At 38.3% G+C, this 12,263-nt stretch overlaps 1 protein-coding gene across 1 annotated transcript; it reads left to right on the top strand.

Moving 5' to 3' along the window:
- Positions 1–4,444: 4,444 nt before the first annotated feature.
- Positions 4,445–10,010, top strand: LOC147073872 (uncharacterized). The gene is made up of 5 exons (XM_085944701.1): positions 4,445–5,399; positions 5,799–6,443; positions 7,111–7,273; positions 8,956–9,118; positions 9,786–10,010. The coding sequence occupies exons 1-5, from the start codon at positions 4,445–4,447 to the stop codon at positions 10,008–10,010; spliced, it is 2,151 nt and encodes a 716-aa protein (XP_085800827.1).
- The last annotated feature ends 2,253 nt before the right edge of the window (positions 10,011–12,263 follow it).

Here is a 12,263-nt window from a genome sequence, read left to right as displayed (position 1 = left end):
AGCACCTATTGCTATTGTTCTTTTGATTTTGCGACTTATTGCACTCAACGTAGATAATTCTACACGGACGTATGTGTATGCACAATTCTAAATATTATAAGAAACCAAAGAACGTAAAAATATTGCACTTGCTACTATTATTTTGATATTTTATTAAATATTTTAAACCCACAGGTAAATAGTATTAGGGTGACCAACAATTTAAGAAATATAAGTACGGGTAGGTAAATATTTTTAATGGTTTTATATCATAAACTAAGTTAAGTATAAAATAAGCTATTCAAAAAAACCCTCAACTGTACAAAAAGAGATGGTTTTAATGAAAATATTCTTAACGAAACAAATTTTACCGATATTATTATTGATGGCGCGTTGTCGGGGCAGGCATATCATGTGTTGCTTAGGAGCGGAAAATGAAGGAACAAATACGATCATTACAACTTTGAATCAGTGGCAGTAAAACATTTCAGGGGAGCTTTCATACTTGTCAGCGCCTCAGACGTCCACATACCTAAAACCACCGCTGTTGGAGAATAGATTTCGTGGTAGAGCTCTAATCCGCAGTAGGTTATTTGTGCATTTGTCTGTTTAGTTTATTTAACATGATTAAAGAGGTAAGTATACACTTTACACAGTGGCGAAGGGTGGAGGTAGGCTGTTAAGATCCAACATAAATAGTGCACACTAAACTTTGTCAGTCAAACGTATTTGTTTTCATTGAAATAAGACTACAATTTACAGATATGGTTACTTTTTTGAAATTCAATTAAAAAAATACTTGTCTACCTATAACATATATCAAAAATTATGCAATGAAATTATACATATCTTTGAATATTTTATAGATAGAATAATATTTGTTATCTATTATAGTTTGTTTTAGGAAGGACTTAAGGGGGAGAGGCATGCCAGCAGAGAACCTAGCGGAAAAATACGAAGCTTGCAATTTGAGATTTTTTTTTGATAATTTACAATTTCAATTGTATTAATTATTAATTAATAAATATGTATCTGAAAACATTAAAAAAAATGTATATTTTTTTTTAATTCAAAGATAAACTTACAATTGTAAAAAAATGTAATAAAATGTGAATTCATTGCAGGGTCACATCTTATTATTACGTTATATTTTATAGTCATATTTATTATTAAAATTTAGTTTATTAAGTTTTCAATTTTTCGTCGTGTAGATTTTTGACTAATTCATCGTTTTAATATTTTTTATATTTATTTTAAAAAACATCGATTTTTATAAAAATATAAATGTCTATAACTTGAAATCCTTTTTATTTATATCAAATTTTATTTTAGGTATGGTCCCAATATTGAAGCTCGATTTGATATAAATAAAAAGGATTTCTAATATCCACAAAAGCGATATAAACACTGTCGGCGACATAAATAATGTACAATTTGACCCCACATACTTCATGTGCACAGTAAGAACTGGTAGGTAGCTATATTTTTGGAGAGAAAACGTATTTTTCGGAAAAAGTGCCATAATATATAAATTGTACTTATATTGAAAAAGATATTAAAATAACGTAATATAAGAGGACATAGGAAAAGAAGGTGCTTACGTAATAAAAAAAACGGTAAAATTTTAACAATTAAATTATAAATTGGATCTATTCCACGAAGAATAAATAATTCATAAAAATATATTAAAATCGATGTTTAATCATATGGTCACCCTACCAAGCAATGCGCATAACCAGGGTCGGCTCATGAGTAGAGAGCCGAACTTTAGGGACGCACTAATTTTGGAATACATTTCTATAATATATTGTTAAGTACTATATTTATTTATTTACATTGCATTGGATTTGGGTAGTACACAGCCACCATGGACATGTTTTCCACAGTTTAATACTAACAAATTACTCTTTTTTTTAAATATATTTTGACATTAGGTTTTTTAGTTCTATCGAACAATAAGCGTATTCAACAATAAGGAAACTGTCGTTTTGAACAATTCTAAATGCTGTAACATCGTTGATATCTACAATATTATAAAGTAAAAAGTATAGTAGGTACCTACCTAATATGAACAATTTTCATACCGTCAGTTTAACATGGATACCGTAGCAAAGAAGCACTTTGAAAATCGTCTCGACTCGACCTAGTCATTAATCAAAACTGAGCGCAGCATGCAATTTTTTTATCTGCGAGAACAGTGAAAATGAATGACAAAGAGCAACATTTGGGAATTATACCTGCGCTGCGTTTCGGGTGAAAATAGTTGCATGTGAATCCAGCTGTTTTTTTTTTCTTAACTAAAATGACGAATTCCACCAATGTACGGAGCTCCATTTGGCAACGTGTATTTTGTGAATAACGATGACGTCACATCGACGTATTCGGCACGTTGCAGACGAGACGAGCTTAGATGTGCGAGTCGGTTTACTCTGCTGCTGGTGCCGCACTCCATCGATCCGATATGGCAGAGATTTTAAAATATAGCGAATCCATATTTTTCTATAAACATGCATTTTCAAATATATATGACAGAAAAAGGCTTCACTCTATCCACTCATAGTAAATGAACGTATATATTATTATTACCATGTTGGCGGCGAAAATATCATTTTCCTGGGCGCCAAAAGGTCACAGGCCGGCCCTGCGTATAACCGGCATAACTCAAGCCACGTATTTCCATAGTGTATAGTGTACACATATAATACGGCTGCAGCGATGCCTCACTCACATTGTTTTAAATAAAATGTCGTAAAACTCAATAAATTATTATTTTTCAGTCGGGCGATACCTGTATCAATAACCCTTTGAGAACAAGTTACTGAATGCACAACTATTCTAACTCACATTTGAAATATATTGCAGAAGAGTTTTTTGAAACAGCCTACTTCAGTTAGGTATTTATTATTAATTCATCAATAATCCTACTAAAATATGATGTGTATCCATAAAGATAAATAATTTCAGTAAGTTGTTTAAAAAAACTCTCTCCTCAAAAATTTCAAATGTAAATTAGAATAGGTAGTTCTGCATTCAGCTGACACCATTCCGATTTATTTTCACGCATTTAACAAAGATAATATTTTAACTTAATTATTAGTTTATTTTATTTTTATTTTTTTACTATTATTTATCCGGCCACTAAAAGGCGGTTAAAACAAATTTCAAATCAGAGGCATTTCGATCAGAATATGGTGGTAGAATGGTGTCAGATTCTTCTTCTGGTATTGTTACTTTCAAATTACTCTAACACAACATACATATTACATTATTATTTTATGTGAAGCTTTATTTTCTCACATGAAATTTATTAAATTCAAATATTGAACATGTTTGAGGGGTGATCACCTTGACGACTTTTCAGCGCTCGGAATGGAGCAGAACGCATCGGAGCGCCGTTCCTGTTCGTGAAATCCTAGAGAATACCGTTCCGTCTCGTGGAATCCTCGAATATACCGTTCCTGCTCGTGGAATCCTAGAAGATAGCGAGACGTCTCGTAAAATTCTCGAGCATTCAGAATATTTCATATGGCGTTCCTGTTCAGATTGTGAAAAATAATAAAATAATTGTCTTTCTATTAAAAAATGATTTTACTAGTTGAAAATCCCTGATTTTTAATGGTTCGTACATAATATGTCGATAGAAATGGGTGCCACAGTAAGCCAATTTAAAATTTTGTTCTTAGAAATGCATCTAGGTATATTATTTCCCAACAATTCATTTCTAGACAACCCATGTGTCTAATAATAAAAAGTACAGATTTACAGTAAAGCGTCTCTTCGTGATAAATTCAATCACCAAAGGCTGCTGTGTCTTATCACGAACTGGGATGTTTGTAACGCGGTCGTATCAATGTACCCCTAAGATTCGGCGGAGACATCTATTCTCAAAGCTCAAAAGCCGAGACTCTTGAAGCTTAGTAAGATGTCACGTCTCACAACCATACAGGAGGTTAAACAAACGACATTTGGTCCTCACATAATACAGCCTTGACCTCCATGTGACTCCAAGTTGGTTGAATACAGACCCGCCATACCCATGCGGATTCCAATCTCACTAGAAATACCACCATCGTCGGCAACAGTGGCACCCAAGTATTTGAACCTGGACACCAGCTCGACGGGCTGACCGGAAACCCGCAGATTAGTGTCGGCGTTGATGCATGCAGCACTGCACATGGATTTGGTCTTAGCAGCACTCAGATGAAGACCTACACGTTTTGAGTTCGCGGCGAGCCTGTTCACGGTAACCTCCAACCGTTCGATCGTGTGTCGGGGATGTGGGGGGGGACCACAAAATTGCGGAGTGTCCCAAACGGGGAAAGTTGACATGCGTCAACTGCGTCCGGAAAAATAGGCGGCTCCATCTGACGGCTCCGACGGGTCACAGCCCTCTATCGCGCGCATGCATATTGCACCGCCAACAAGAAGCCAAGTCTACTTCCGCAACTGACTTCGGAAACCAATAATGGCTATACACATAAAAGTTGCACAAGCGAATCTTGCACGGTGCGAGGTTGCCACAGTCTCTTTCATCAGGTATATGGAATCTAATAACGTGGACCTGGCTTTAATCCAGGAACCGTACACTGGCAACACGGGTCAAATCCGTTCGTCGCTTTTTTCAGGTATCATTTTTCAGAAACCGAGCAGTCTGTATCCAGTGAAGGCAGCTATTCTTGTGCGTCGAATGTCATCTCTAACCCACTGCATCTTACTTTCCGAGTTTAGCTCATATAGTTGCGCTGTTGTAGAACTCGACTACTTAGGAGAAACGCTACTGGTCGGATCACTGTACTGCGCGCCGTCGGTGCACATCGATGAATCGCTGACCGGCATGAGCAGGCTAATGAACACTTCAAAGGGTCACAGGCTGTTACTCGGAGGCGACGTAAACGCAAAGAGCATCTGGTGGGGCAGTCGACGTACTGATAGCAGAGGCACAGCCATGTCAGATTTTTTAGCACAGCACGACCTAAACGTATTAAACGAGGGTTCTGTCCCAACGTTTGAAACGATCAGAGGAACTCGTAAGCTGGAAAGCTATATTGATATTACTGCGTGTTCCAACGCTCTGCTCACCAGAGTTGAAAATTGGAGAGTATGTCGTGATGCAGCGTTGGGATCCGACCACAATGCGATTGTTTTTTCATTACAGGCCGCAGATAGCTACGCTGCAAACAAAACTTCAAGTGTCAATCAACAGCGACCAGGTTTGTTTAAGACGTCCAAGGCTAACTGGATAGATTTTGGGCTTGCACTTATTTCCCAGATTCAGGATCGCGGTATCACTGTAGATAGTTTGGATAGCGTCACAGACGCACATGAGCTCGAAAACATTGTCAAAGAATGGTCATTGGCGAACAAGTCAGCATGCGAGAGCACGATGGTGCGCTCTTCGGGCGAAGGATTTCAAAGAAAAAGTAATCCATGGTAGAGTCCGAAACTGGATACACTGAAGACGGCTTTTAGAGTAGCAAGGACAAAATTTCGAAATTCAGGCGTGGTTCGACGGCCGTTCACTCGACAGATTTTTGAAGCCGCAAAGAATAAGTATGAAACTGCGATTGCGGAAGCGAAATTAGAAAGCTGGAAGAGCCATTGCTCGGCTCAGGGAAAAGAGAATGTTTGGTCTAGTCTTCAGAGATTGCTCAAAAGTAAGGCGTTCGAACCGCCTGAAACTCTGACAATCAACGGTCGCATGACCTCTTCGGCTCTCGAATCTGCAGAGGCTATTCTTGCGTATTTTTTTCCAGACGACATTATTGCAAACGAAACGGAGCAACAGACATTGATCTGAAATGCGGCCTCGATTTCTTCAGAGGAAGATGACGACGAGAACTTCACTCTCGAGGAGGTCGAAAGAACAATGAGGCTGTTCAATCCAGCTAAAGCTCCGGGACACGACAGTTTCACGGCGGATATCTGTCTCAATTCATTCTTAACTGTTCCTAGCATAATTGTCGCTCTTTATAATGCTTGTTTGCGAATTGGTCATTTTCCAAAAATCTGGAAGGTAGCTAGAGTGGTGGTCATTCCCAAACCGGGAAAGGACGACTACGCTAACGTCTCGTCATATCGACCCATCGGATTGCTGCCCGTGTTCGGTAAAGTACTCGAAAAATTATTTATTAATCGAGTTTCCTGGAAACTTCAGACTAAACATCTGCTCAGCGAATACCAGTACGGTTTAACCCCTCAAAAGAGTACTGAAGACGCGCTTCATGCAGCAATTGATAGAATCAGGGAGGCTAACCGCGATGGTCATCTCGTAGTGGCGGTATCTCTTGATATCAAAGGCGCGTTTGACAACGCATGGTGGCCATATCTTCTTCAACAGTTGAAATCTAAAAATTGTCCCGCTAACATTTTCAGGCTCATCAAAAACTATCTATCCGACCGAGAAGTCTTCGTCGAATGTGCTGGAGCATCTGCTACCAAAGAGACATCAAAGGGATGCATACAAGGTTCGTCTTGCGGCCCTGTACTGTGGAACATAGTTCTCGACGATCTTCTCTCTATGCCATTTCCTGAAGGTGTACACGCACAGGCCTTTGCTGATGATGTATTGCTGATTATGGAATCCAAAGAACTTGGTTCTCTAGAAACCATGACTAACAGCGTGCTGGAGAGCGCCGAGGCCTGGGGAAGGAAGGTCAAACTGTCTTTCTCCGCGGAGAAAACGAAGGCCTTATTCTTTACTAGGAGGCGCGTCTCTCCGCCTTCGCTGGTGATGAATGGGCAACCTCTATCTTTTTCTAGGGATTTTAAACTTTTAGGGGTTGTAATCGATGACAAACTAAATTGGTCAAAGCATGCGGACAGCATCTGCAAAAGAGCAGCGGTGACTTCGCTCAAACTAGCAAGAATGGCCAAACCCACATGGGGTGTATCTTCTGAAGCTCTTCGAATTCTCTACACTTGTGCTATTGAGCCTATGATCACGTATGCGGCCAGCATATGGCATGAAGCTGCCAAACGGAAAAACATAGCAAAAAAACTCAATACGGTTCAGCGAGCACTCGCGATACGAATATGCAGAGCTTACCGAACGGCTTCGCTCAATTCAACGCAAGCTCTAGCAGGACTTATGCCTCTAGATTTACGTTTAAAATAAATCGCTCTCATTTACAGAGCTAAGAAGGGCGAGGAGGGCCTCGCAGGTTTTCTGCCTGACGACAGGCTTTTCGAAAAACCGGTGGACTATAGAAGGCTGCCACACGTTGGAAAGCAACGAATGCAATAACATGCTGATTTTCACGGATGGGAGCAAAATTGATGGCGGTACTGGTGCAGGGTTTGTGGCATACATTAATGGCGGTGAGATAGCGGCTCGTAAGTACCGCCTTGCCAGCTATTGTACGGTAATGCAGGCCGAACTCTATGCCATCCAATGCGCTCTGGAGTGGGCAGGCTCAGATCCAATCCAGCGAAAGCTCACCGAAAACCATAGTATTTGTATTTATTCGGACTCCAAAAGCTCAATCCAAGCAATTGGAGATCCCTTGTCTACTAATCCGATTGTCTTTTCTATTCACAGCGAGTCCGCTCAACTGAGACGGCGCCATCCGGAGGTGCACTTCAAGTGGATAAGGGGACACACCGGGATAGAAGGAAATGAAAGAGCTGACAAATTGGCTCGGCATGGTGCCTCTGAACCCAAGACCGCGATAGCTTATAACAAATTTCCTCTGAGCTACGCGAAAATTACAATTTCAGATATGGTGAAAAACGAATGGAACTCACGATACATAAACTCGTCGACAGGGGAGTTGACCCGAAAGTTTTTACCTTCAATTTTAGCAGCACGAGACGTCAGGGTGCATAAGGGGCTGTGTTTTGAGATGACTCAGATTCTTACAGGTCACGGAGTCATGCGAGCATACCTGTACCGGTTTAAAATAACATCTGATGGAAAGTGTCCATGCGACGACGGAAGCGACCAGGACGTCTTACATTTACTCCTAGATTGTCAAATCTTTAGCAAGGAGCGGCACAACCTGAACTTTTTATTACAGATGGCAGATGCGGACATTCGAGACCTTCCGGGGACCATGGCAAACGAGGCCGGAAGAGATGCACTTTTTAATTTCTGTATTGATGTAATAAAAAGAATAAAAATAATAAATGGTGACGTGTAAAGATGATTCATGCCTTTCAGATCCAGTGACTGCAATCATATAAGATAGGATAAGTATATGCTCAGAATATCAGTCCTATGCGACATTTCTTTTACAACGGGAAAAAACTCGACTACAAATCGCAGTCCTCAGTTCCCAATGAATACGACAAAATATTCATCAGAATCACCTCCGCCTTGCGCTACTAAGAATTTTCCAGGGTTTTTGCAAGGCGGTTTCATATGCCCTGGCCGAATTCAAATTAGCAATACCCGATGCGGGTAGAAGAACAGTTTTCAATAAGGCATATTCTCTCAGCCGGCACAATTTTCATTTGACTAGCATCAAGTAGAGTAGTTTGCGTGCCAAAGTCATTAAGAAACCTCGATAGTAAATGCGAGGTATCCATAAAGGCATCTAGAAAAAAAAAAAAAAAAAAAACCTTTCGATCGTCGAGTCAAACACGACTGCGTCATCTGCATACTTCAAGCATTTCTTCGCATAGATCGGTTGTATCATCATGACGCAGGCGTATCCCACTATCGGGGCGAACCGTCTTACGCATTATGAAATCCATCATGATGATAAAAAGAAAGGGCGCCAGCACACATCCTTGCTTGACTCGTGACGTGATTTCAAAGAGGTCAGAGGATGTTCCAGCTGCTCTCACGCGACACTCTGTATTGGTGTAGAGAGCACTTATCACGGCGACCAGTTTCCGTGGGACACGCCTACGACACGCTACGACATAGCCTAGCAGAATTTGCCACAGAGATTCACGATGAGGGCTGTCAAATGCCTTTTCATAGTCCACGAAGCAGCAGGCGACAGGTATATTCATCTCTTTATACTGTTGCAGGAGGCATCGGAGAGTTGAAATATGCTCCGAGCAGGACTTCCCCGGGACAAACCCACACTGCTGCGTACGCAAAACCTCCAGCATGGGACTTCTAATCCTGTACAGGAGAATCTGCGCTAACACCTTTCCGGGAACGCTGAGGCCTGAGGAGAGTGATACCTCTGTAATTATTACAGTCCTTTGGGCAGTGACGCCCTTTGGCAAAATGCCACCCCTAGGCAGCGCTAAAATGCCGTCCCATTTTTATACAATATTTTTTATCATCCTTTCATGACTAACATATCTAACAAATGTGTTGTATAGATGCATTACTAACAAAATATTATATACCGCTAAATCTAATTTAAACGCCATCTCTGCTTCAATGAGAATATTGCGAGTCCACGGTTTCAGATAGATTGAAAAATACACCTGACAACTTCCAAAACTCGCGTGTGATTGGCAAAAATATGTGGATGAATTTTTAAATTAGGTAAGTATTCGAAAATATGCACGTGTCATTGCTGGTCACCAATGACGTAACCTCTAAGGATAACGGAAGTAAACTAGACATCACGAACCCGAAAAAAAATACAGTCCTGTTAAGCCTGCATGTTAATTAATACCTTCATTTTGTTTCCAAGCAATGGGCTGTTTTTTTTATCGTTATTACTAAGTTTAGGTAGCTATTTCTAGATATATCTACATACATGTTAATTCATTCTCCTCGATTTGCCGCCCTTCGAGAAACTGCCGCCCCCAAGCGACGCTCAATCTGCCTACCCCCACGGGACGTCACTGCTTGTGAGTCACCCTTTTTGTGCAGAGTAACCACGATACCATCCCTCCAGGCTCTGTGGCACTGTTCCCTTTCCCACACCTCGCACAGAAGGTCACACGCGGACGGCAATATGGCGCTTAGTCCGCAGAGCAGAAATCCTCCATGGATGCCATCATCTCCAGGAGCTGTCCTGTGCTTCAGTCTTTTGACTGCCTCTTTTAACTTCAGCAGTTGTCGGAGGATCTTCGCAGAATCCCGATGCAGTAGTGATTCCGAGGGCGGTGATCTCCGATGAGCCAGATAGTACCTACACTCTTATTAAGTAGATAGGTACCTAGTGTACCTATAGACTGAATGACAAAATTATTTCAAATACATACGATAACAGCTATTAATTAGCTTTGCCAGTTTTAGTCGTTTTTCTTGTCAAATCTACCATTTTTTATACCTACCCATCTAGCTTGCAAAAAACGCATGTAGCATATGGCGTTTTCTCTAGCATTTTTTATACCTCTAATTACTCTAAGTGTGTAGAAAAAACGCTAAATATTTAGTTTTAGCACCCTCTGCATAAGACTATTCTAAATCTCTGTCGTTGAAGGCAATTTTTTAAATTCGCCGCTGAAAAAATATTTGCGCCGAGAAAGGCAAATAAAAAAACTCTCGACTTTCATTCTGAACGAAATTTTAAATAATTACAAGATAAAAAGAACTTTTTATATACAACGTTTTTAAATTTTCTGTTGAATTATTATGCTCAATAAGCTCAAACTTGTAGGCACTTGATTATGAAGTAAATAAAAAACAAAGAAACAAATATAGAAATACTGAATACTGAAATGTCATTTTGATTTCCATAGTAACGCACCTATATATTAATAATTTAGTTGCTAGGCGACCCAGTTAGCAACCAATAATAGTGGATTGGATTACGGATTTCTTCCGAAATAACTTTTCATACAAAACAGAATTAACTGAAAATGAATTCAATTCTACTTAAAGATGGCTAAAAGTATTAAAAGAATGCATTGGCATCGTGTTCTGATATATTCTAAAAGTTTCAAATGTCTAGATAGTTGGGAAATTAGTTAAAAATCGATTGCAAGATTTGTACTGGATAAACAACCACCGGACAAACAAGAATACGAGCTAATAAAAACGCTGTAATAATAAAATATCTGCGATTTTTTTTTGTTGTTCCTGTGCTAATAGTTTCATATGCCAATTACTCGAGAACATTTTTTAGCTTTTTTCATGCCCATCAAGATTATTTTAAGCCCCATTTGGCATTTATTTATTTTCGTGAATGACTACGTGCAATACTGAGTGCCCATTTTTGATAAAAAATACGGTTAATTTTATTATCTGTCTGTAATTAAATAATATATAATGATAACTAAAAAACCTACTGATAAGATAATATATAGATAATATGAAGTGTCTACAAAATAATTTTTATAATATTAATGTAAGTAAAAAGATAGTCAGTAAAGTTTTGAACTTTGAATTGATTAATTTAAGAAGTGATAAAATTTGAGAATTCGAAGTTATTCAGTGATATTTTAATTTTATTTTACAATAAATCATTAAATTGAACAAACGAATAAAATGAAAGAAATAATAAATATTTTTAAAACTTGTTTTTCAAAATATTTTCATGATTCGTTTCAAAATAGGATTGAATCATTTTATATTACTAGTAGTGCTATATAATTTATGTACTTCGTGTAAAAGTGAAGAAATAATAATGTGTCCTAAAACTTTCACGTCGACTAAAAAACAATATTAAATTAATTTTATTTATACGCTGTCATTCGAAACGATAAAATTAATAATGAATTTTTTGCTTAATTTAAACGGAAAAACAATAAAAAAAATACATTACAAAATATGCAATAAGTTATGCAAATGTGGAAAAAATGACGGCCGCTCAAAAGCAAATTTCTAGCTTAATACGAGTATTAAGAGATAAAAGTGAAAAAAACGTGTTAAAAGTTTAAATAAATATATATAATCGTGAGCACTTAATAAAAAAAAATAAAGCAAATCTTTAGGAAAAAGGGCGTAACCCACACGGAACAAATTTTACAGGAGAGGCAAAAAACGTTGTTTTTGAATGATATGTATGTAATGATGGTGTAACATCTTTTCGATCTACTAATAATTAAAGAAGTTATTACAGAAAATCATTAAAATTGAGGGTAAATGCTTTTTTCCTTAAATTAATGCTCAATTGAAACCTGAATTTAGATAATAAATCGGCATTTGCGGCTTACTTCCTTTTTACAGAACATGTGTTTAGTTGTATACATTGTTAATATCTAATAAAAACACTTTTTGAAAAATCGAGGGTTACGCCCTTTTCCCTAAACACAGTCGAAATGTAATGGTTCAAGTATCGAGACGCTAAATTTAAAAAAAAATAATATCTCCCATGATATAATCTTGAAAACAAAAAAGCACGTGCACAAACGTAAGCCAATAATGGACAAATTGATGACCTTATAAAAAGTTTAAAAAGTTTGTTGGGTGGTTCTACTCAACGCTC

This window comes from Rhyacophila brunnea, unplaced genomic scaffold (assembly GCF_057557595.1).
Source record: "Rhyacophila brunnea isolate RB1 unplaced genomic scaffold, BYU_Rbru_1.0 scaffold_17, whole genome shotgun sequence".
In the NCBI taxonomy this organism is placed as follows: domain Eukaryota; kingdom Metazoa; phylum Arthropoda; class Insecta; order Trichoptera; family Rhyacophilidae; genus Rhyacophila; species Rhyacophila brunnea.
This window is presented reverse-complemented; position numbering and strand designations above follow the sequence as displayed.

Excerpts from the sequence above, each read along its gene's own strand:
- LOC147073872 (XM_085944701.1), top strand. The coding sequence starts at position 4,445 with ATGGCTATACACATAAAAGTTGCACAAGCGAATCTTGCACGGTGCGAG. Across the intron at positions 5,400-5,798 it reads CGAAGGATTTCAAAGAAAAA|AGGAAGATGACGACGAGAAC; the intron begins GTAATCCATGGT and ends CGATTTCTTCAG. Across the intron at positions 6,444-7,110 it reads ATCAAAGGGATGCATACAAG|AGCTAAGAAGGGCGAGGAGG; the intron begins GTTCGTCTTGCG and ends TCTCATTTACAG.